Consider the following 21786-nt stretch of genomic DNA (forward strand, 5'->3'; position numbering starts at 1 on the left):
AGACCATCCCCATTCTCAGGTTTTAGCATTGTATTTCCAATCCATATCCAGGTCTAAATACAGACTGGATGAATATGTAAAAATGCTGCGTCTTGTCATCACGTTCGCTGGAAATGTTTGATGTGTATCTAGAGAAAGAAAAGACAAAGATCTTCCTCTACTAACATGACATTTTTTTTCTCACGATAAACTGTTTACCAATTTCCTGCAAGTATGCATTAATAACCAATTCTTTCAATGCAGACGACTTTCCCATTCCGAATATCCGAGACGTTGAGTCACATCGTGTAAGGTCATGCAGAAAATGCAAAAGGTCACAAAATATTTCTAATAAGAACTGACAGCGTTTTGAATGTCCCATATATTTTTTAGTGATGACCTGTTTTGCCTTATATCGGAATTGTGATGGGGTTTGTAGATGCTAATATAGACGTACAAGTAAGCCAGTGTATTTTCCAATGTTGAATGCGGTCAATTGGAGCCTGTTCAATGGCTGTCTCAGCAATAAGCAAGGTTGCATCCCTAGTGATTCCAAGGCGGCTATCAAGATGCTTACTGAAATATTTCTGAATTGCTGGAAAAGCTGTCTTTCTTCGATCTGAATGAAGTGTCTAGTCGGATTTTGAATTACTTTCCAACGATTCAATTTCAGCGGCGTAGATGCATGGTATCGCTGATTGATGGGTCCTGAATGTGGACATCAATTACGATAGTTGATTCGGAACAACTCTGAGTGATGTAACTAGGGTAAAGATCAAATATGGAACCAAAAGTCATCTTTTTGCCGAAGGAATACGGTGCAGCAATGATCCACCATCTATTAGATAGTGCTTTCTTTGGTCATTGTTATATTCAACCGGGCCAATGCTACAATCTCCAAGCTACCAAATTTTAACTTATGTTATAACATCAATGATAACGACTTGATTTTAATCTCTTCAACGAAAATTCATCCACAAATTGCCAAGCCATATTTTCTACAAGTAGCCTTCACTTTAGCTATCTGATGCGAACCCAGTCTCAAGTTTTCTCAGAGCTCCGTCTGTTTTCATTAAAAGGCGAATGATATTGAAGAAATGCGAGTAATTTCCTAATGTCATTGTCATCTTTCACTGTTCCTTCAGGCTTTGTGTCCTTATGCTGGTCATTTGGTATCAACGTTGTGCCGATGATCTGTTGCATGGCGTTAAATGATGTTAGGGGCCTTCTAGAAAGTGGCAGATTAAAGGTTATCACTGATGTACCTCCATATATCGATGACTGTGAACTGACAGAGTGTAAGCTAAGCTTGAGTTAATATATCACTTAGGTTGAAATTTATCATGAATGTTATCCATGTTGTTTTCAGGAGACTCTTCTTCTGCTTTGAAGTACAGTTGCATAACAACTGACCAGTTTAGCTTTCTCTTGTTTAGAGGCCAGATGATTTTTGAAAATATGTGAATATGTGCATTCTATGTCTGCAATGCTCTAAGCCGGGCTTAACATAAATTGTGTGACAACTTAATGTTTATCTTGTCAAGCTCTGCAAATTCTTCTAGGTTCATTTCTTTTTTAGGTGTTGGCATCTTAACATCTGATCCAGTGTTTGTACAACATACTTTACCAATTCCTTGAAATTTATTATGACCATTCAATGTACATATATTATGGTCAACATTGTAAGCAATAAATTGTAGGAATTTTCGTAAGAAAAAAGTCTGACAGTTAAATGTTAAAGTAGCAGCAGCACCGGCTTCACATCGCTGAACCTGAGTGTACGATGCAGAAAGAAAAGCATTCTTGTTTAGGTGATCAACCAAAACTCTTGATTCAAATTGATGATGTAGCGGAGCCCCTAACCTAGCTGTGCAGTTTTCAAAAATCGAATTAAATCGACGTTGTGGAAAGCGGCACATTATATACAGTTCTAGTGGTTATCTTTCACTTATTGTTAATGAAACCTCATATTCCCTTAATAAGAGTTTTATGTGATCTATCTATAATTTACATTAACTGAAATCGAAGCTGTAGACAAATATATATTAATAAGATTAAACCTAAGGTTATCAACACGTTTTCAGAATGAATATTTGATATGTGGCCAAGTAGACGAAAGTTGATATGTTATAATATCTAAAATATTATAACGTAAGTGTAAGGACTTTACCCGAAAATCAGGGGAAAATCAGGGGATCCGAAGTAGGGATAAATGAGTAAGGGAAACCCACGAAAGATTGATGTTGAACATTAAATATGTCATCTCTTATTCAAGAAAGAATCCCATAAAAAGAGCAGATCAGTCTGATGCGGTTAAAAATTTGATTATTATGGAAACATGTGCCGATAATAGTTGATGTATTTTTAACTTGCTCTCTCATGACTTTTTCTAGCATTTGTCCTTGATGAACCGGTGACCTTGAACATATCAAAATACATTATTATTCAAACTGAAAAGTGATTTATCAATGCCAACCTATGTTGCGTCTTGTGACGTTGTGTGCCTCTTATTTAGTGTATGCAAGTCGTCGGTCCTTAAGACTTAAAGGGTGCCGTATTGGGTTTGGGCTGGTCAGGTGTTTTGAGAACGTCGAGGGACCGTTGACTACTTTTCACCAAGGACCATCCCGGGTCACCGGTGATAGCCCCTGACGGTGATATCGGTGAGTTCGTTTTAATCCGGAGTCTGGCTTTAGTGGAAATGTAGCTTTTAAAACAGAAATATGGTTAAATGTTTGGTTCCTGATGTTATATCTGTAGTCTCGATTATTTTGTCATTACTGTAATTTCTTAACCTATGTTCCAAAATGAATACATTGTATAACAGAGTTCATAATTACTTTGGTACGTTCATAATCATTTAAACAAATATTTTAACAAAAAACGTTAATAGGAACCAGAAACCAGTGCTAAGGAACAGAACTGAGATATCTAACACTCGTATGTAGTATCAACCAAAAATCGTCTTACTTTCTAATTTTGAACACAGATATAAGTTTATCAACTTTATGAAACTTTATCAGTTTGTTTAATAACGACCTCCCCGAACAAACGTGTTCACATAATGTCCCGCGGACCGTGATCAGCAATGCATGGGGCCAAACAGACCAATACTAAAACTTTAAAAAATATATTTAGCAAGCATAATATGTGTGTCCTTTCCAAACATGGTTTGGCATTTTAGAAGCTGAGTACAAAAGAACATTGTAATAGAATGAATTAAAAATAAAACTATTGGTATTCAAACTAAAACGTGCGAAACGTTTAGGATAAGTGTCCGATGCCAAAAATGCTTGACACCATCAACACAACAATGTATTGTGGCATTGTTGATATTGTTGTTAATCAAGACACATGTTTATATGTATGAGGAAAATTTCAGTAAATTGTTTGTTTTTTCCAATATCTCTCTATATCGAGATGATATCACTAATTAGTCACTAGGCATTGTTTATTGGACATGTTTTCTTATTCGTATTGCCGAATTTCTTTAACTGTTTGTAATAAAATGTAATATATCTATGATAAACTAGTACTTTTGTTTGTTCATCTCCTTATTACACCAAAACATGGAACGAATGACTTATAGTGACCTTTGGCATCCTGGCTAATTCATGACCTTGGCAAAGCTTTAATACGCCAAATTGTCAAGAAATATAATACAGCTGAGACCCTTGTTAAGGTTACGAATAACTAAACTTGCATTATATTTTTTTTAGTTTACTTAATTTGGGACCAGTCGTTGCATCAATCCCCCATAGATTAACTTTTGAGTTTACTAATGTGTAAAAAAACGTAACATCGAGGTTGAATGACACTTAATTTCTTTGAACACAGCGAAACAATTTCGTTATTTTGTTTGATATATGTTTGTTTTCTAATCGCATACTATGACATTGCCAATTGTCCTGAACCTGGATTTGCTTTTAATATACAAATTAACATGCTTACGAGAAACTTGCTTAATCATCAGCTATTCTACGAAATAATTGATGGTCTATAGTGTTATAGATTACTTAATGCGGTTGCATTTTTATTCCTATATCATTTTATATCAAACATATTTTTATTTTTAACGTAATATTTCATTCGTGATGTTTTTATCTTACAGCATTATATTTTGTCATCCCTTTTAAACCTCAATCGAAATAATTGAGGTAGACGTTTAAAACCTTTTGTGACATCTCTGCATGGTTTTTAATTAGTCATTACTCCTAATTATTTTGTTTCACTTTTATTTGCTGGCGCGACCAAATAAAATGATTTCACCTTTCAATTAGATTGATGGCAGCAGTAACAGTATATATACGAGTTCTTTTATCACTCCCCAACCAGCGCAATGGAGTTCTTTCAGGTAAGAGCATTAAGACAAAATAACACCATTAATATAGTTTCCAAATGAAAGGATTATATTATTAAATTGTGATTAATAAATTATTAAAAAAATATTGTTGCTGTCATATTTTCTCTTTTAATTAATAAACCTTTTTTGTTTCAAATTGAATACTTAAAAACGGTGATGGAAAAATACATTTATCGCATTTTTTATTGACTTTCATAAAACAATAAATGTAAAAACACTCTATACTTTATTGTTTCTTGAATTATTATTTTCTATTATTTCCTTTCGCAGTGAAATTGAAGACCATCATTTTAATACAGGTTTCTCTGGGATTTCCACCGAATACTCATATCACTTTTTTAGGCTACCATTTGGCTGCTTGCCATAAGCACAGTGGTTGTGTCGCAGTCGACCAGGATGGATACCTACTCGGACATGCCCGCTGAGGTACAACAGTGCGTTGCCCAACTGACAAACGGCACGAACGATGGAGCAAAAGTCTCGGAGGAAGCGCATATCCAATGCATGCAGCAGTTTGTCTGGAAGGCGGACAGAATACGCTGGGACGCAGCTGTCAATATGACTGATAAAGAGACGGAATTCATTAATGATATCATCAGATCCGTACGTATTTGCTGAAAAAAACATTTAATCGCTGATCGAAATGAACTGCAACCCGAATTGAAACTAATTTAAAAGATATCCGTTCTTGATTGTTTATGTGTTTATTTTCTATTTGACATATTTAAAGTTATCTGGGATTAAAACCCTTTGTTAGTACAGTAGATACTATCACAATTATGGGAAAATAAAGTTAAATGCATATTGGAAGTAAATAACTCTCCGTTCGAGTCAGCGAAGATTTGTTTACAAACGTGATGGTAGGTACCGCAGTCTTGTGTTTTTCAGGTATTTAAACATAGGCAGCAGTCTTCTAGATCGAAGAGACAGATAGGCCAAGGTATCTTTCCTCCGACTGGTTTTAGAATAAGAAAGGAATACAGACGTCTGACAGACTTTGAGAGAATGGCAGTGCATGACGCATTCAATGGTATTAAAAGTGTACGTTTCCTCTGTATTTCCTTATTTTCGTTTCAATACTATGTTGTAATTCGTACAAAGAATTGATAGTTCTAATATAAGACTTAATTTGCATTGCGACAACACATTTCCATGTTTATAACAAATTTACAATGAAACAATGGAAACAGAAGAGAAAAGCCTAACAGTTAACAATTTAACAAAAAATATCATTTACGGCCCAATGATCAAGGCCACCCAGCAGAAACATAATAGAAACATCAATTGAGAACTAACTTTTAACAGAAATATTAAACTATACATTACTATTATTTTTAAATTTCGTTTTCATTTAAAAACTAAAACTTTTTTTTATACAGAATGGAGGATATACTGCTTTTGCTAAGCTTCATAGGGGTATTGTGATAAATTCCGGCCACTCGGGACCAAACTTTCTGGGCTGGCACCGTGTTTATCTAGCTATGTAAGTAGAAAATGCTCGATAATAAAACATCAATAATAAAAAGTATGGGAATTGATTATAAAATCTAAAAGGATTTTCTTAATTATCTTGCAGGTTGGAGGAATCGCTAAGACGAATTAATCCAATGGTTTCACTACCCTATTGGGACTCAACACTAGACAACGACATGGCCAACCCGGAAATGACGATTGTATTTTCACCACCTTTCCTTGGAAACGGCGACGCGATTGTTGTAACAGGTCCATTCAGCAACTGGCCTACAAACACTGGACCACTGGCCAGAGCTATAGGGACGGAAAGTAGGCTCTTTTCGAAAGAGTTTATTGCAAGCATGATGACCCGATGTCGTACGACTGAAATCACGTTTCCAACTGCTATGTCAACTTTTGACCTTGAATTTGCTCATGGTGGTCCTCATGCCTGGGTCAATGGGCATATGCGCGGCTTAGAAACGGCAGCACAGGATCCCGTGTTCTTTATGCACCACGCATTTGTAGATTATATATGGGAAATGTTCCGAATTCACCAGTTTTTCGACTGCCAAATTGACCCGTCGAGAGACTACCCTCCGGCAGGGGGACTCCACCATCCATTACGACCTATGGATGGCTTCCCAGGATATCGTAGTATTGACGGGTATGCAAACTATTGGACACAATTCTGGTATCGCTATGAAAGATCACCATTTTGTTCGGCTGCAATGCCTTCATGTGGATCACCTTATCTTTGGTGTGATGTTTCTCGAGGAAGATGTGTTTCTGCTGCTAGAATGGCGCCATTTAGCGACGGAATGGGATCTCCTTTGAGTTCTGCTGGATACGCCACCAGCCCCGCGGCGGCCAATGCACGGTCAATTGCTGCCCAAGCCAGTCCAGGACCAAGGTTCCGTGCTCCCCCAGCTGAACCTAGAACGCAGGCAGGTCGGCTGGGTCGGGCTAGGTTCCGCCGAGCCGCCCCAAACAACAAAACCATCAATGGCACGTATGATACATTCGATGTTGTGATAAGCTCTCAGCAAAATGGCCACTTGTTCTCGCATGCTGAGCCACTCCCACTACTCCGAGTGCCTTATACAGGAACAGTTCAAACTCGAGATCAACTGTCTCCGTCACAAGGAACAATTGACAGAAGAGCAAAGCAAACGGAAACGGATTGGTTTTACATTCCGATACGCGTGATAAATAAGATTAACATGAAAAGTACATCTAGAAATCGTCGATGCAACAGGGGAAAACAGATTAAAGTTACAGTTCAGGGTTTGAATTACTTGGGAAGCTTTGTAGATTATCCAAGTATGACTGCGAAATCACCAATTTCAACAGCGGTCGCCATTGTTGCAATACGGGTACCCCAAATTGGACCGTCGGAAGCTATGATCTCTGCTGTTCATAGTTGCGGTTATTCATGCAAACCATCATGCTTGAAAAGTGATGCTGGACCGGCGGAGTACCAACCCTGTAATGGTATTCTTGAAATCAAACCTGGCGAGCTCGACCTGTTCAGTCGGAGTTATCAAGGAGCGGTGCAGAAACTGGACGGACAGGTTTCGGACAAGCAAAACAATGTAAGAATGATTTTCCATTGCAACCAAGAAACAACATCGTGGAATGTTTGGTCTTCCCATAGACGCAGTTAAACACCTTTATGTGTATTACAGAACTTTAGATTTTGAAAAGAAAAAAATTGTTTCCGATTCAATCCCATTTTGCTACTGTTATATGCTTTAACACAACTAATTACATTGGTACAAAAACTAATAAAATAAAACAAAACAATTCAGTATTGATCTGACAAGGATATGAATATTCACATATGTGTTATCAATACCGCAATAAAACAGACGTTTGGCAACAATAAATTGAATGGAAGTCAATCGTCAAGTGACCCCGAGCAATAATGTTGCCACTAGACTCGATGTGGATGGTTTGAAAACGATTTTAAACCATTTTAAAGTGTTCAGGTAGAGGTATTGTGGTAGGTTAGTTGTAAGGCATCCGTCGTCCGTCATCAACGATTTGTTTGTTTATACTTTAAAAGCCTCATTGGTTACGTCGCTGTTATCATCTGTTTTTTTGTAAACCTCTGTCAGAATGATCTTGGTTAAATTTATGGTTAATCTCAGATCAAATACTAGATCACTTGGTCAACCTTTAAAATGACCAATACTTCTGAAATCTGAGCAGAATGAAATCTCGAATAATTTGAATTTGAGGTCAACTCGGGCCAAAGACTAGGTCACGTGGTCAAGCATTTGGTTAAGCAATCGACGCTGCTTTTATCATCCGATCTTTGTTATTCTGTATATAAATGATAATTTTTGGCTTCTCAAACAAGTTCGAATACGGATAATCTCGACCAATACCTTTAAAGTAGTGGTCAACTTAATCTCCGAATTTATGTTATCTCGGGTTGAAAACGAGGAAGTTAGGTAAAATCGTCTTATACATGCCTCTTTTACAACATTTTAGCCGTTGTCTAAAATCGTTTGGTATATGTTAAAGGCAGAGGTACATTTAATTTCAATTGTCAATTCTAGTAGTACATCTCCGCACAGAAAACACGTTTTGGAGACTAAGATATAGGAGCAGACAGCTTTCGACCAAAACCTAGCAAACATAATTGAATTTTAGCACAACTTGAATTATGAAATAACAACTTTTAATATGCTCCTTCCTGAAATCCTTGCCAAAAAAATCGAATAAAAAACTATTTAACGCAAACATCCTTCTACCTTCACAACAACAACATACTATACAGTAAATAGTGTTGTTATCCGTTCATCATGGTGGCCATCTTGTATACTTAATAGACTAGGTGTAAGTATCTTAAACTATATAATCTGTTCGTAATCATCATGAGTAAGGCTCATTTAATGTATAAGTAAACTCCTCATAGACGTTTTTGATTTAATTGACAGTGCAATATTATTATTAACCTTATGACTAAATATTTCTTTCATATAGTCCACATATTGACCAGTTTCCATGAGATATTCCACTTCAAAATTAAATTTCTATTTCATTAGTTTTGAGGCAATTGCCAATTTAAAGCATCTTATATTATTCATAACATATTAAGAAACCGACGTATTTGTAAATTCTAGCGCATATCTAAATATTGAAGGTGATATTAATGAGTTTGATATTTATTTTGTACATTATATTACAATGGAAATCATGCCAAAACATTGATATTGAGGCCCATTCAGATCTTAAAGAATTTGGTATGATAAATTGTAGTCTGACTACTGACTTGCTTTCTGCCATACTGTGATTTGGTCATGCGTTTTTATTAGGAATCCGTTTCCTGTAGAAATTAAGATGCCGTGTAGAAACAGTAACATAACAGATGCTATTGTGGCCATATCACTTTAATACTGTTTTTTTGCCGTATGAATATAATGAACGATTTTAGTTTTTAATTGACTTATTATTTCAAATACTTTGTTTTCATACTGTAACAAGATGTTTTCGTAGAGTAAATAGTTTATCTATTCAAAATAATATATACTGAGAACGCAACTTAACAGTCCCTTGATTTTTAAATGAGCAGTAACAAACGAATAAGCACGAAAAGGGACGTATATTTACGAGGTGTAGTTACTTCCCCTTGATCAAAACCAAACACATCACCAGTAAATGTGTGCCTAAGATAAGAATTTGATATCTACCCCCCCCCCCCCCACAAAAAACAACAACAAAAACAACAACAACAAACTTACCGTTTGTTAGGATAATGGTTATCTAAAACAGTTTTTTTAACTTGAAGCTGAATGTTCTAACATTTGCTTTCGTAAAAAACAAAGTACAAACAAAAACAACTACTGAAACAATACTGTTATATCATATAACAAATATCTTTTTAAACTGGACGACTTTGAAATACACACTTTTTGGAATATTTGTCAGCAGTCAAGCGTGGTCTTAACTCTTTATCTGGAAAATGTTCAGTCTCCAAGCGAATCAGACTGATATCTGATGTCGGTAAGGGGTAATTGAATACCCATGTTTTATAGAATACACTATACAACTAGGAAAACTGTTTTAAATCAAAGGTTTATTCACTTTTATTAAGTACTTGTACGTTCGAACTTTTCATTTTTCATTCAGTAAATGGCGAACAGTGTAATTTCAGTGTATTTCAGCGATAGATTTAAGTTGATTTCAGTGTAAGAATGTATTTAAATTCATTCGTGATCATAGAAAACATATATGTTTTTTTATGACACTCTATTTAAAATTGACGACGGAATAATTGTCAATTTATTTTTTAAACATTCCGAATAAACACGGAAATATCCGAACTATGACGGTTTCATCACATGAAAAAATAGCGAAACATTATTGATGCGGACAATTTCCGGCAAACTTTATCACGGAAACGACTATCTGGATTAGTGTTGCGCTATCAGCGATAAATCTCAGTGGTATCTGGTCGATACGGCATGATTCTTTTCGGCCTACTTTTCATCGATAATTTTTGTTTCATATTAAGAATTAACCCTTTAACTGTCATATAATTAAGTTAAAGAAAGACAGATTTGTTTACTGTCGTAAACCTTTAAGTAACATTTTCTTGACAAAACATGATATGCCAAATAACAAATATGGTCCAATGATACATAGCAAATAACAAGAAAAAACAACAACAAATGAAAATAAAATAAGGATTTTTTTTTTACAAATAGTAAATAACTAAATTAAAATGTAAATGGTACATATCTGGAATACCAGGATAATAGGGATTTGGGAGGCTGAAATGATATATTATTCTATAGACTGGATCAAATCATTTACCACAGAATTTCTTAAAGAAATGCTTGTCCTATGCATTTACTTAGATTTGTTCTGACGATGTGTTGCGATTTCATTAAATAGATACATCTGTACATACTAGGGTTTCTAATATAGAATGGTTTTATCAACTCTTTTCTGATATTGTTATACACAGGGCATATATTGACAAAGTGGTATTCATCTTCTATATTGTTAGAGTCACACAAAATAAAATGAAGATCAGCCCTATCAATTCTATTACGGCCATATCGCCCTATTTCAAAATGAAATTTATATGACGACAATCTTAGCTTAGACAAAGCAATTCTTAAATATTTGGATACAACATCAAGATAGAATTCAATTCCAAAGTATTCCTTTAAGTATTTATACGTACATAGGGTATCACTGTTGTTTATATTTTCAAACCATGACTGTTTAAATACAACAAGCTCTCTATTTTCGAGCTCTAACAATGTTGAAAAATAAATTACAAACAAGGTTCCGTACCTTGGCATTGTGTTTAGCAATGGATGATCGTGGTCTGATGCTCAAACAGCACTAGATGGTCAAGCACTTAAAGCGATATTTCAAATGAATACATATCTTTACAAATTTACTAGCATATCAGTTAAACATAGACTTGATTTAATTGGCAAACTTTTTGCGCCTACTTTAAATTATGCTGAGGAAGTCTGGGGATTTGCTCAAGGCAATCAAGTTGAACGCGTTCATTTACAATTCTGTAAACGTCTTCTCGGTGTAAAAAACGACATAAAATGACTTCATTTATGGAAAGTTAGGGAAGCTTAGTTTTAATAAGACAATAAGATACATGAGTATAATAAAATACTTGGTAAAACTATTGCATAGTAATGAAAGTAAATATTATTAAAAGGTTTATAACATGCTGAAAACAGATATTGAACAGCATTCTAACAAACCAAATTAGTGCTCACTCACACAAGACCTACTTTGTAGTTTAGGTTTATATGATGCCTGGTTTTATCAAGAAATTGAAAATGTTAAGATATTTTTGTGTTTTGTTAAACAAAGGTTAAAAGATAGTTTTATTCAAGATTGGCAAAGTAGATTAGACATGTCCAGAAGGGTTACGTTTTACAAAAATGTGTCAAAATTTAGACTTCAACCATACATAATAAATATTACTAAATTTAGAATGTCGGTGTCCAAATTGCTTCGCATAAATTAAGCATTGAAACGGGACGATGGAATAGACCGCAATCAACGCCCCTAAATGATCGTAAATGCACTGTTTGTTCCTTATTAGAAGATGAGTACCATTTTCTTCTAGAATGCACATTATTTCATGGAGTAAGAATGATATTTATACCTAGGTATTATAGACAACATCATACTATGTATAAATCAATTGCGTTGATCAATACAGAAAATGAATCTGAGTACGTTTAAATACAAGGTTTTCGAACTTTATATAGCATTATAGCATTAGCATTATATCCAACATAAGTATATGTGTGTGTTTATATGTGTATATGTATGTGTCTATGTGTATGTATATACATATAAAATATAATCACCTATATACCATTTATTTTATTGTTAAAAATTTGATTATTGTATGTTTTGGTATGTTTTATGATATCTGTAGTGCACGAAAGCGCATATACATGTATAACTAGCAAGACCGCCTAACATATAAATAATAATGTTATCTAAAGAAATAGTCTTACACCAATTTGTTTATTATTCTTAGACTAGTTGAATTAAAATTTAATCAATTACTTCGTTTTATGTCGCATATATTTGTTTTTGTGCTTAAAAGCTGCGAATGATAATTTTAAATCACTTAAAATTAAATTAATCAATTGTCTTCGTGTTTTGGTACCTGTATTTTTATCATTCATGCTTGTTTTAAATCGTGTGAACACAGCTTTGAATTTTTATTTCATATCAGTTAAATTTAATTTTGTCAATTAGTTTTTGGCGCTTATATTTGTTTGTTTTAAACAGTAGTTTGAATAAAGTTTTACATCACTTAAATCGAAATAAGTGGATAATTTCGCGTTTTGGCTAAAGTGTTGCCCTTAATTTGGTAAATTTGATAATATCACAGCAATTGGACATTCGTAACTCCTCGGCCATTTTCCATCGAAAACAATCAAGGATGTATATGGACTGTTTACAATGTCAGAATTCTTTACATTTTAACTATGCTGCAAGTAGATCGCGTTCTTATTTGAATTTAGCAGTTAAACTGAATGACGTTACTCTTGGGAATCTAAATTATGTATGCAATAATTCACTTTCACATGATATAACACTACAATTAATTAAAACTATTATTAAAAATAATACGAACTACTTCTACTGATGTACCGGCATACATCCGAGGTTGTTTTCGATGGAAAATGGCCGAGGATTTCCGGATATGCAATTGGCCTACCACTACCTCGTTTAAAGATTGATTTCTTGTCGACGAGAGAAACCTATGCTGGTAAAATCCTCATGTTTAAATAAACCCCTAATAGGAAAAAATTGTTTCAAGCATAAGAAATAAGCCTAAATATAAAATCTATCTTTATCGGTGACATCATCTGCTTTGTTTGATGCAATATCGCGGTTTGGGGCATGTCTGCTTTTGAAAAATAGGAGAAGTTGTATGATTTAACATGTCATATTTTACCAATCTAAAATATTTTCTTGCATTTACTGAAAAAAAGATGCGGATAATAAAACGAAACGGGCCAAAAGTACTTTACCCCCCCCCCCCATTTCCAACAACAACCATGCAAGGAATCATACCTCATATCTATATACAACATTTAGTATTAACTTTCAAAATTTAAGATAACTTGCAGAAAAATGTATTCAAAGTTGGCTTGCCCGTGGCTACTTTAGAAATCTCGATTGGGAAATGGCATCCAAAAGTGCACTTTCACCCGTAGTTGGAGTGTTCCAGTTTGGCGAATTTAAACCGGACGCTGTTATATTAAAACGGCTCCTTGATTTTATTTACGAATGAGATAAGATGGGGTGTGCTATCATGCCGTCAGTATGTTAGTGGCATCGGCGCTTTGATTTCTAATGCGGTCCCTTCACTCTCCATTTTATCATTAGAATTATTTTCTTTACAAAACATGTCCGTAACCTCATTCCAGTATGAAAGAACTGTATACCAGCTATTGCACTATCTGTTATATATATTCTGTAACATATTATGTACTGAATATCCTAGCTGTGGTTTCGTCAAGCTCATTTCCACCTTGACAGGGGAGTATGTCCCGTTACCGTATTCGATACAGGTATTATGAGGTGTGTAAGCAGCACGGTAACTTAGTTGGTATAGCACTCACTCCGTCAGGGAGGGTTTAGTCATGATTATATGTTTTGATAGATTAGCAATTATTATTTTTTTCAGAATGAAATTCAATAGCATTTGCATATAAAAAGTGCGACAAGAAAAATAACAGTTTCCGGCACAAAAACGCTTGACACTATCCAAACAACAATGTTTAAAATAATGACTAAAACATATCCATATTGTCAAGATACTTTTCCATTGAATGCAAACTCATTTCATCAAATTGTTGATTGGATAGTTTATTATTCATTTTGTCGAAAAACACATATCTGATAAAATACAACTAAGTAAATTTGGCTAATTTTAATTACACCAAAACATGTAGCAAAGGACTTCTCGCAACCTTTGGTCTTCTGATCAACTCCAGACTTTGGTCATGTTGAAATACATTATAAATCAAATGACAAGAAATGAATCAAATCAGTTTGAGATTCCCAACCTTGGTCAGGCTATTTGTGACATAACAAATTGAATGATAAGAAATTAGACTAATCACCTTGACAGTCCTACGGCTTATCAAAATTTGTATATAATTTTCTTTACATCAGTTTATTTGGTACTATTTGACAACCCACTAGCATAGGGCTAGTGGATTGTCAAATAGTACCAAATAAACTACTCTATACACTATTGATCAATGTTTAATTTTATTAATATGTTACCAAATATAAAATTATAATTTACTCTCGACGTTTTTATAGTAATTTCTATGAACACAATGAAACCTAGACATCATATATTTGTCTGTTTTGTTTTTTTATTCGAAAAATATTACATTGCCTTCTTGTCCTACTGACGGACGGGTTTGTTTGGTATTTAGTGTGTTATTGTTTACTTAGTGCGGTTTCGTCTGTATTCCTGTATAAGATCGTTGCACTTAAACCACATACATATATTTAAATCTTTATTACATCCTTATATGGCATCTCATTTAAACGCGAGGCACCTTGCGATATCCCCATATCCATTTTTAATAATAATTATCATTATCTTATTAATTAATTGGTACATTTGTATTCGTGAACGCATTCATCTATGCTCAATCAATAAGATTGAAAGTGGTAGGAATTGCGTCCAAGGCTAGTATATATAAGGAATGTATATTACAAACTCCCATAACCCTCCTCCGTCTTTGAAATGGAGTGCCTTCAGGTAGGAGAAATTTAAAATTTAAAATATCTAACTTTCATTTCTCTCTTTAACATTTGGCTAGCTCTTGATGAATTCAAAAAGGTTGAACATTTGAGTAAAAACGCAAAATACTCATGAAATAAAAGATAATTAAGTCTGCAAAGTCATTGACCTTTAATTGGATTTATTAAATATGACTTTTACCTCATCAATAGCTTGTTTTGTATCTAAAGAGAAGACCATTATGTTTGAAAAGTTTGTCTTCTTAATTATGCTCATTCTTCTATATGAATTCCAGGCAGCATTTTGGCTGCTTTTCACAGGCACAATGGTCGTGTCGCAGTCAACAAGGACGGATGTCTACTCAGAAATGCCCGCTGAGGTGCAACAGTGCGTTGCCCAACTGACAAACGGCACAAACGACGGAGCGAAAGTCTCGGAGGAAGCTCACATCCAATGCATGCAGCAATTTGTCTGGAAGGCGGACAGAATACGCTGGGATGGAGCTGTCAATATGACTGATAAGGAAACGGAATTCATAAATGATATCATCAGATCCGTAAGTATTTACTTAAAATACAATTAGTTGTTTCGATCAGAATTAAATTCAGCTGTTTCAAAACCCATTTAAACAATTAACTATCCTAAAGAAGCACACTCTGTTCTGACGAACATATATTTTATTACAAAAGAAATAAATAACATCTTGAATTTAAAAGGCAAAAACCTGTCCACAAAGATTATAGCTTTGTTCTAAAATATATCTAAATTTATATCCCTAAACAATAATTATAAACTTTCAAATATTGCCAAATTCTTTCACAACAGTAATGTTTGTATTTGTGTTACACGAAAACCTCGTAGAATATATATCTACCATGATGAAATGCATATGGTCCCAGATTGCTGACCTGGAGGACCTAGGTGTTCTTACGATGTACGTTTTGTTCAATCTGTAAGGGGATAAAGGACCAATCTTGTTTTACCTTTTTTGTTTATTTGGTTCAACTTTAATTTGATTAAAACAAAATATTTAACCGGTTTAAGATCAACTATATATTCAGCACATACCCCCTCTTTAATGAAACAGGGCTTTCAAAAACAAACCGAAACATATACCTATTTAAATATGTCTTTTCTTGGACCTTGTATCACCAACCAGCGTTAGAATGATCAAATTGCAATGGAATATATTACAATACATGTACTATAAATTTATTGACTCTTTATATTTGAATATCTATATGTTTGAAAGTAATTAATATGTTTTCTATAACTCTATAGTTATACCATTTTCCACAAAGCATTTTTTTACTTAATCCCTGCTGCCGGCAAATTATTCATTTCTAGTTTTTATTTTCTCATAATCATGTTACCATTATGTTTACAAAATTTATTTAGTGTCTTACATTATTACTTTGATATATTTAAAAAAAAAACAATAGAAAAGTTTTATATTTGATAGCTCATTTGCCTGTAATTGAATAATTGTTGTTCGTGCTTCGTCAACATTTTCAAGATAATCACGGGTTACAAATTATCTCTTTATGGTTGAAATATGCATGAAGAGCGAAACAATATTCTGCATTTAAGTTTCCTTTAAATGTGATGGTAGTTAAGGGCCAGCCACAATTCAAACGTCGTTTGAAAGACAAACATTTTAAATGTTTAAAAAAATAAATAATATTCATATTTTTTATTTTGTTTTGAAGGTTTAACATTTAGCAAGCATAATTGATATATCGGTTGCATGTAAAGCTGTATTTAGGATATGAGCAATTCAATTTTTACGAAAGAAGATTTTTATCAGATTTCCAATCAAAAACCATTTAGGTTTTCCCGGAAAGCTGTTTATACAAAATGAATATGTTTATGAGTCGAAATTTCGGAACTACCCAATCAGCAATGTCTTAATGCTTTGTGGTGATTACAGTTTTTTTTGTAAGAAGAAGAAGATATTGGAATTTTATAACCAAGAAATGAATTTTATCCATTTTTTCCATTGTTTTTAAATTACTTTCTTATTTGAAAAGAAATCACAAAGAATGTATGTTTTACTCCCCCAAAAAGATCGTTTCTCAAAACTAAATAAAACCTACACTTTTGAAACATTTTAATTTGTGACCTTCCCTATCCACTTTTGCACAGTGGAAGGCCGTTAAGTCTTGATGATGTATTTTTAGGTGTTTAAACGCGGTCCTGGGTCGTCTAGATCGAAGCGAGAGGTAGGCCCAGGTATATTTCCACCGACCGGATTTAGAATACGAAAGGAGTACCGACGTCTGACAGACTTTGAGAGAATGGCTGTACATGATGCATTTAATGGTATTAAAAAGGTACGTTTCTGCATGTCATTATGTTCGCAACAATTCAAAGATTTGTAATTGTATCAGCTGAAACAATACAATGTCTTAAGACGCACCAATAAGTGTACAACAAAACAATGGGAACTCCTGGAACAATTTTAATAACCTAAACATTAACCAATGTCAAGTATAATGATGCAAGGTTATAGGGGCCAAACCTATCGTAAAATATTACACACATATCAAACTCTTGTTACTACTTGCTTAAGTAGTAAAGGTAGTTATCTTTAGCACACTATAACAATATCTCTTTTTTCATACAGAATGGAGGATATACTGCTTTTGCTAAACTTCATGTTATTGTGATAGCGTCCGGTCACAAGGGACCTAACTTTCTGGGTTGGCATCGTGTTTATCTAGCCATGTAAGTTGAAAAATGCTATAGAAAAAACATAATAAGTAAAGTAAAAGGATGTCGTTACATAAATGTACACAATATTTTAATTCTTAATCAGTATATGTTCCTCCATTGTACAGTTTGAACAGTATTACACATACCGTTATTTTTCAGGTTGGAAGAATCCTTAAGACGAATTAACCCAATGGTTTCACTACCCTATTGGGACTCAACACTAGACAACAACATGGCCAACCCGGAAATGACTATTATATTTACACCACCATTCCTGGGAAATGGCGACGGGTATGTTGTAACTGGTCCATTCAGGCACTGGCCTACCGTGACTGGACCACTTGCTAGAAATATTGGGGCGAACAGTGAGCTCTATTCAAAAGAATTTATTGCTAGAATGATGACCCGATGTCGTACGGCAGAAATCACATTTCCAACAGCTGCCGAAGTGTTTGATATTGAGCACGCCCACGGTGGTCCTCATGACTGGGTTAGTGGACAGATGAGCAGCTTAGCCACAGCAGCCGAGGATCCCGTGTTTTTCATGCACCACGCATTTGTAGATTATCTCTGGGAAAATTTTCGAATTCACCAGATGTTCGAATGTGGAGTAAACCCGGCGACAGATTACCCTCCGGCCGTAGGCCTTCACCACCCATTACGACCAATGGATGGCTTTCCCGGACATCGTAGCATTGACGGCTATGCGAGCTATTGGACACAATTCTGGTACCGATATGAAAGATCACCATTTTGTTCGGGTGCAATGCCCTTCTGTGGATCACCTTATCTTTGGTGTGATGTTAAACGAGGAAGATGCGTTTCTGCTGCTAGAATGGCGCCATTTAGCGACGGAATGGGATCTCCGTTGAGTTCTGCAGGATACGCTGCCAGCCCGGCGGCGGCCAATGCAAGGGCAATAGCTGCCCGAGCCGCCGGCACAGGTCCCAGGTTCTCTGCTCCACCAGCTGAACCTCGAACACAGGCCGGTCGGCTGGGTGTGGCTCGGGTCCGGCGAGACGCACCAAACAACCAAACACACAATGGAACGTATGACAGATACGACGTTGCGATAAGCTCGGAGCGAAATGGTCACTTGTTCACGCATGCTGAGCCATTTCCACTACTCCCCGTGCCGTACATAGGAACAGTCCAGACACGCAAACAGCTGTCTTCGTCGAAAGGTACGACTGACAATGTAGCCAAGCAAACTGAATCTGACTGGTTTTATGTTCCAATACGCGTGATGAATAAGATTAACATTGAAAGAACATCTGGAAACCTTCGATGTTACAGGGGAAAACAGATTAAAGTAATAGCCCAGGGTTTGAATTACTTGGAAAGCTTTGTTGATTATCCAGGTATAACCGCGAAATCACCTATTTCAACAACAGTCGCCATTCTAGCAGTATGGGTTCCCCAAATCGGACCGTCGGAAGCTATGATAACTGCTGTTCATAATTGCGGTTATTCATGCAAACCATCTTGTTTAAAGATTGATGGTGGACCAGCAGAGTACCAGCCATGTAATGGTATTCTTGTTATCAAACCTGGCGAGCTGGACCTATTCAGTCGGAGCTACCAAGGAGCGGTAAAGAAAATGGACGGACTTGTTTCGGACAAGCAAAACAATGTACGAATGGTATTCCATTGCGACGAAGCAACAAAATCGAGGAATGCTTGGTCTTCTCATAGTCGCAATTAAACACCTACACATTTGATACTGATGAACTAGATTGAAGCATTTGAATTGGAATATTGTTTTAACAACCTTTTAGCAATCATCATGAAATAAATTTTAATCGGATTCTTGCAAATGAACATTAAATTTATATAGAAAATAAGAACTATTTCTACCCAGTAAACCTTCTTTTGTGTTTTCCCCCTTTATTTATTATAATGGTATTTGTTTGAAAGATGCCAAGCTTATTAATCGAAACACGTAGATTTGAACTCTGGCAAACTGAAAAATGTTTGATTCAAAATTGATGTCCTGTTTACGAGAGTTGTTAAAAATCCATAGACTTTAATGACTTCGTATTGAGATGATGATTACACATAATGTTTGCACAGGATTAGAACCGACAATTTAATCACGTACAATAAGCAAAATGCTTAATTTGCACTGATATGTTGCAATATTGACAAGCCATGTGACCTTAGATTGGCGCACGCTAAAAACGACTAGGCGTATACTTAAGTCGAGGAGTATATCTCTGCATTTCTTTTTATCTCCATATCTAGCTGATATACCAGTAAGATGACAAAAGGACATTCATAATTGATGAAAGTATTCAAAGAAGAGATGATTGGAAAAAGATTCTATGCAACGAAACTAATAACGTCAAAACGTATTTTGAAATCAAGTTTTGCACCTTTTTAATAACGATATCTTTTTTTCTGAATAATTATAATTACTATAGAATATGAGATAAAATCTCTTTAATATGGAAGTATTAACGTATCAATTGGATATGACTTAATTTAGTGATATAGCTCAATTTAAAATGAAAAAAAATACTGGCATTTGGTGTATTAGTATTATTATTAACATAATATAATTTCAAGGAGTTGCGAACACAAAATTAGGTTCAAAATTAAACGAACCAATAAATACTTTTTAGTATATTATAATTGTGTGTAAGTTTGAAATAATCCATTATATGTTTTACACGAATAGAAAGTAAGAAGACGTTATCCTATATAACTGAATTCGCGTCATCAAAATCATATATCGCTTGGCGTCATTTGGGGTGCGCCACCCATGCTATTGAACAACAAATAATTATATGAAAGGTCAATGTAACAAAATCAAATGTTACAAGTGATGAGTAGACTCACTGACAATGTTATAAGTATATTGTTTAAATTCTAGTATTGGAAAAGTCCACGAACTCCATGAGTAGTTCTTGTATATGGTGTTTTCTCTGTCCCCTTGTTCTGGTTAAATGATCTCAGAATTGTAAATCTAGACTACCTAGGCTAGGTCATTCAGAACTCCTCGGCTATTTTTATAGAAAACAAACTCGGATGTATGCCGGTACATCAGTTGAAGAAGTTCGTATTTTTTTAAATTTTATTATTAATTAAATGTAGTGTTTTAGAGTTGTATATATGTATCAAGTTTAAATTGATTGCCAGTGAAGTGTATTATTGCAAACATAATTAAGATTCCCAAGAGTTAACTCATAAAGTTTAACTGCTAAATAAAATTACTACACGATCTACTTGCAGCGGCCTTAAACGTACCACTTTTTGAGTATGTAAACCGTCCAAATACATCCGAGGTTGTTTTCGAAAAAATGGCCGAGGAGTTCCGAATGAGGCTAGGTATAAAATGCGTTTGGGCCAAGACAAATCGGCCTGCAGAAACCGTACAAAACGATAAAATGAGTTGTAACTGCAAATGGACACTAGTGGTAGAAACAAAATACAAAGTCACACTGGGTCTACGATTGCATTGTATTACTTGTCACTTTTAAGATTATGACCGGTAACATCGCCTAGGACCTCATTTCAAATTGATTGGAGCAGTAACACTAGGCAACAATTCTTTCATAATTGCACGATATGCCATTCAAATAAAGTACTTAATTACAAATTACAAATACAAATACAAATGCCATGTATTTTTTTTTATAGAATATCTAAAACATACGACGATTGTGAGACAATTGAACATCGATCGAAGATAACTTATGGTAACTTATGATTGCTATCGACCAATAAACTTTACTGTGACTGAACATTTGATATCAATGATACGGTATGATACGATCATAGAAGTTTGCTTGGTATGACAGAATAGTACATGTAATTAGTCTTAAGTTCGTTTATAGTTTTAGATAGATTTTCAGTCTTATCCTGTCGTTTGTATTTGTAATAGTTAACTAGAGTGAGCTCCTGCGAGAAGTCACCATTATTCGCTGGCGTTTCTGCGAAATTTATTCACAACCGCATGGTATTATAGAAGTGATTTAAACCACAACTG

The 21786-nt window shown here is 34.8% G+C and overlaps 2 protein-coding genes across 2 annotated transcripts; both read left to right on the forward strand.

Moving 5' to 3' along the window:
* The first annotated feature begins 4282 nt into the window (after positions 1–4282).
* LOC128244629 (tyrosinase-like protein 1) lies at positions 4283–7600 on the forward strand. The gene is made up of 5 exons (XM_052962645.1): positions 4283–4333; positions 4685–4945; positions 5231–5383; positions 5722–5825; positions 5919–7600. Exons 1-5 carry the CDS (start codon positions 4319–4321, stop codon positions 7459–7461), a joined length of 2076 nt encoding a protein of 691 aa, XP_052818605.1. The 5' UTR covers positions 4283–4318; the 3' UTR covers positions 7462–7600.
* Positions 7601–15051: 7451 nt separating this feature from the next.
* On the forward strand, positions 15052–19606 carry LOC128243916 (tyrosinase-like protein 1). The gene is made up of 5 exons (XM_052961927.1): positions 15052–15098; positions 15376–15636; positions 17261–17413; positions 17707–17807; positions 17955–19606. The coding sequence occupies exons 1-5, from the start codon at positions 15084–15086 to the stop codon at positions 19498–19500; spliced, it is 2076 nt and encodes a 691-aa protein (XP_052817887.1). The 5' UTR covers positions 15052–15083; the 3' UTR covers positions 19501–19606.
* The last annotated feature ends 2180 nt before the right edge of the window (positions 19607–21786 follow it).

The sequence above is a fragment of the Mya arenaria genome, chromosome 8 (assembly GCF_026914265.1).
Source record: "Mya arenaria isolate MELC-2E11 chromosome 8, ASM2691426v1".
In the NCBI taxonomy this organism is placed as follows: domain Eukaryota; kingdom Metazoa; phylum Mollusca; class Bivalvia; order Myida; family Myidae; genus Mya; species Mya arenaria.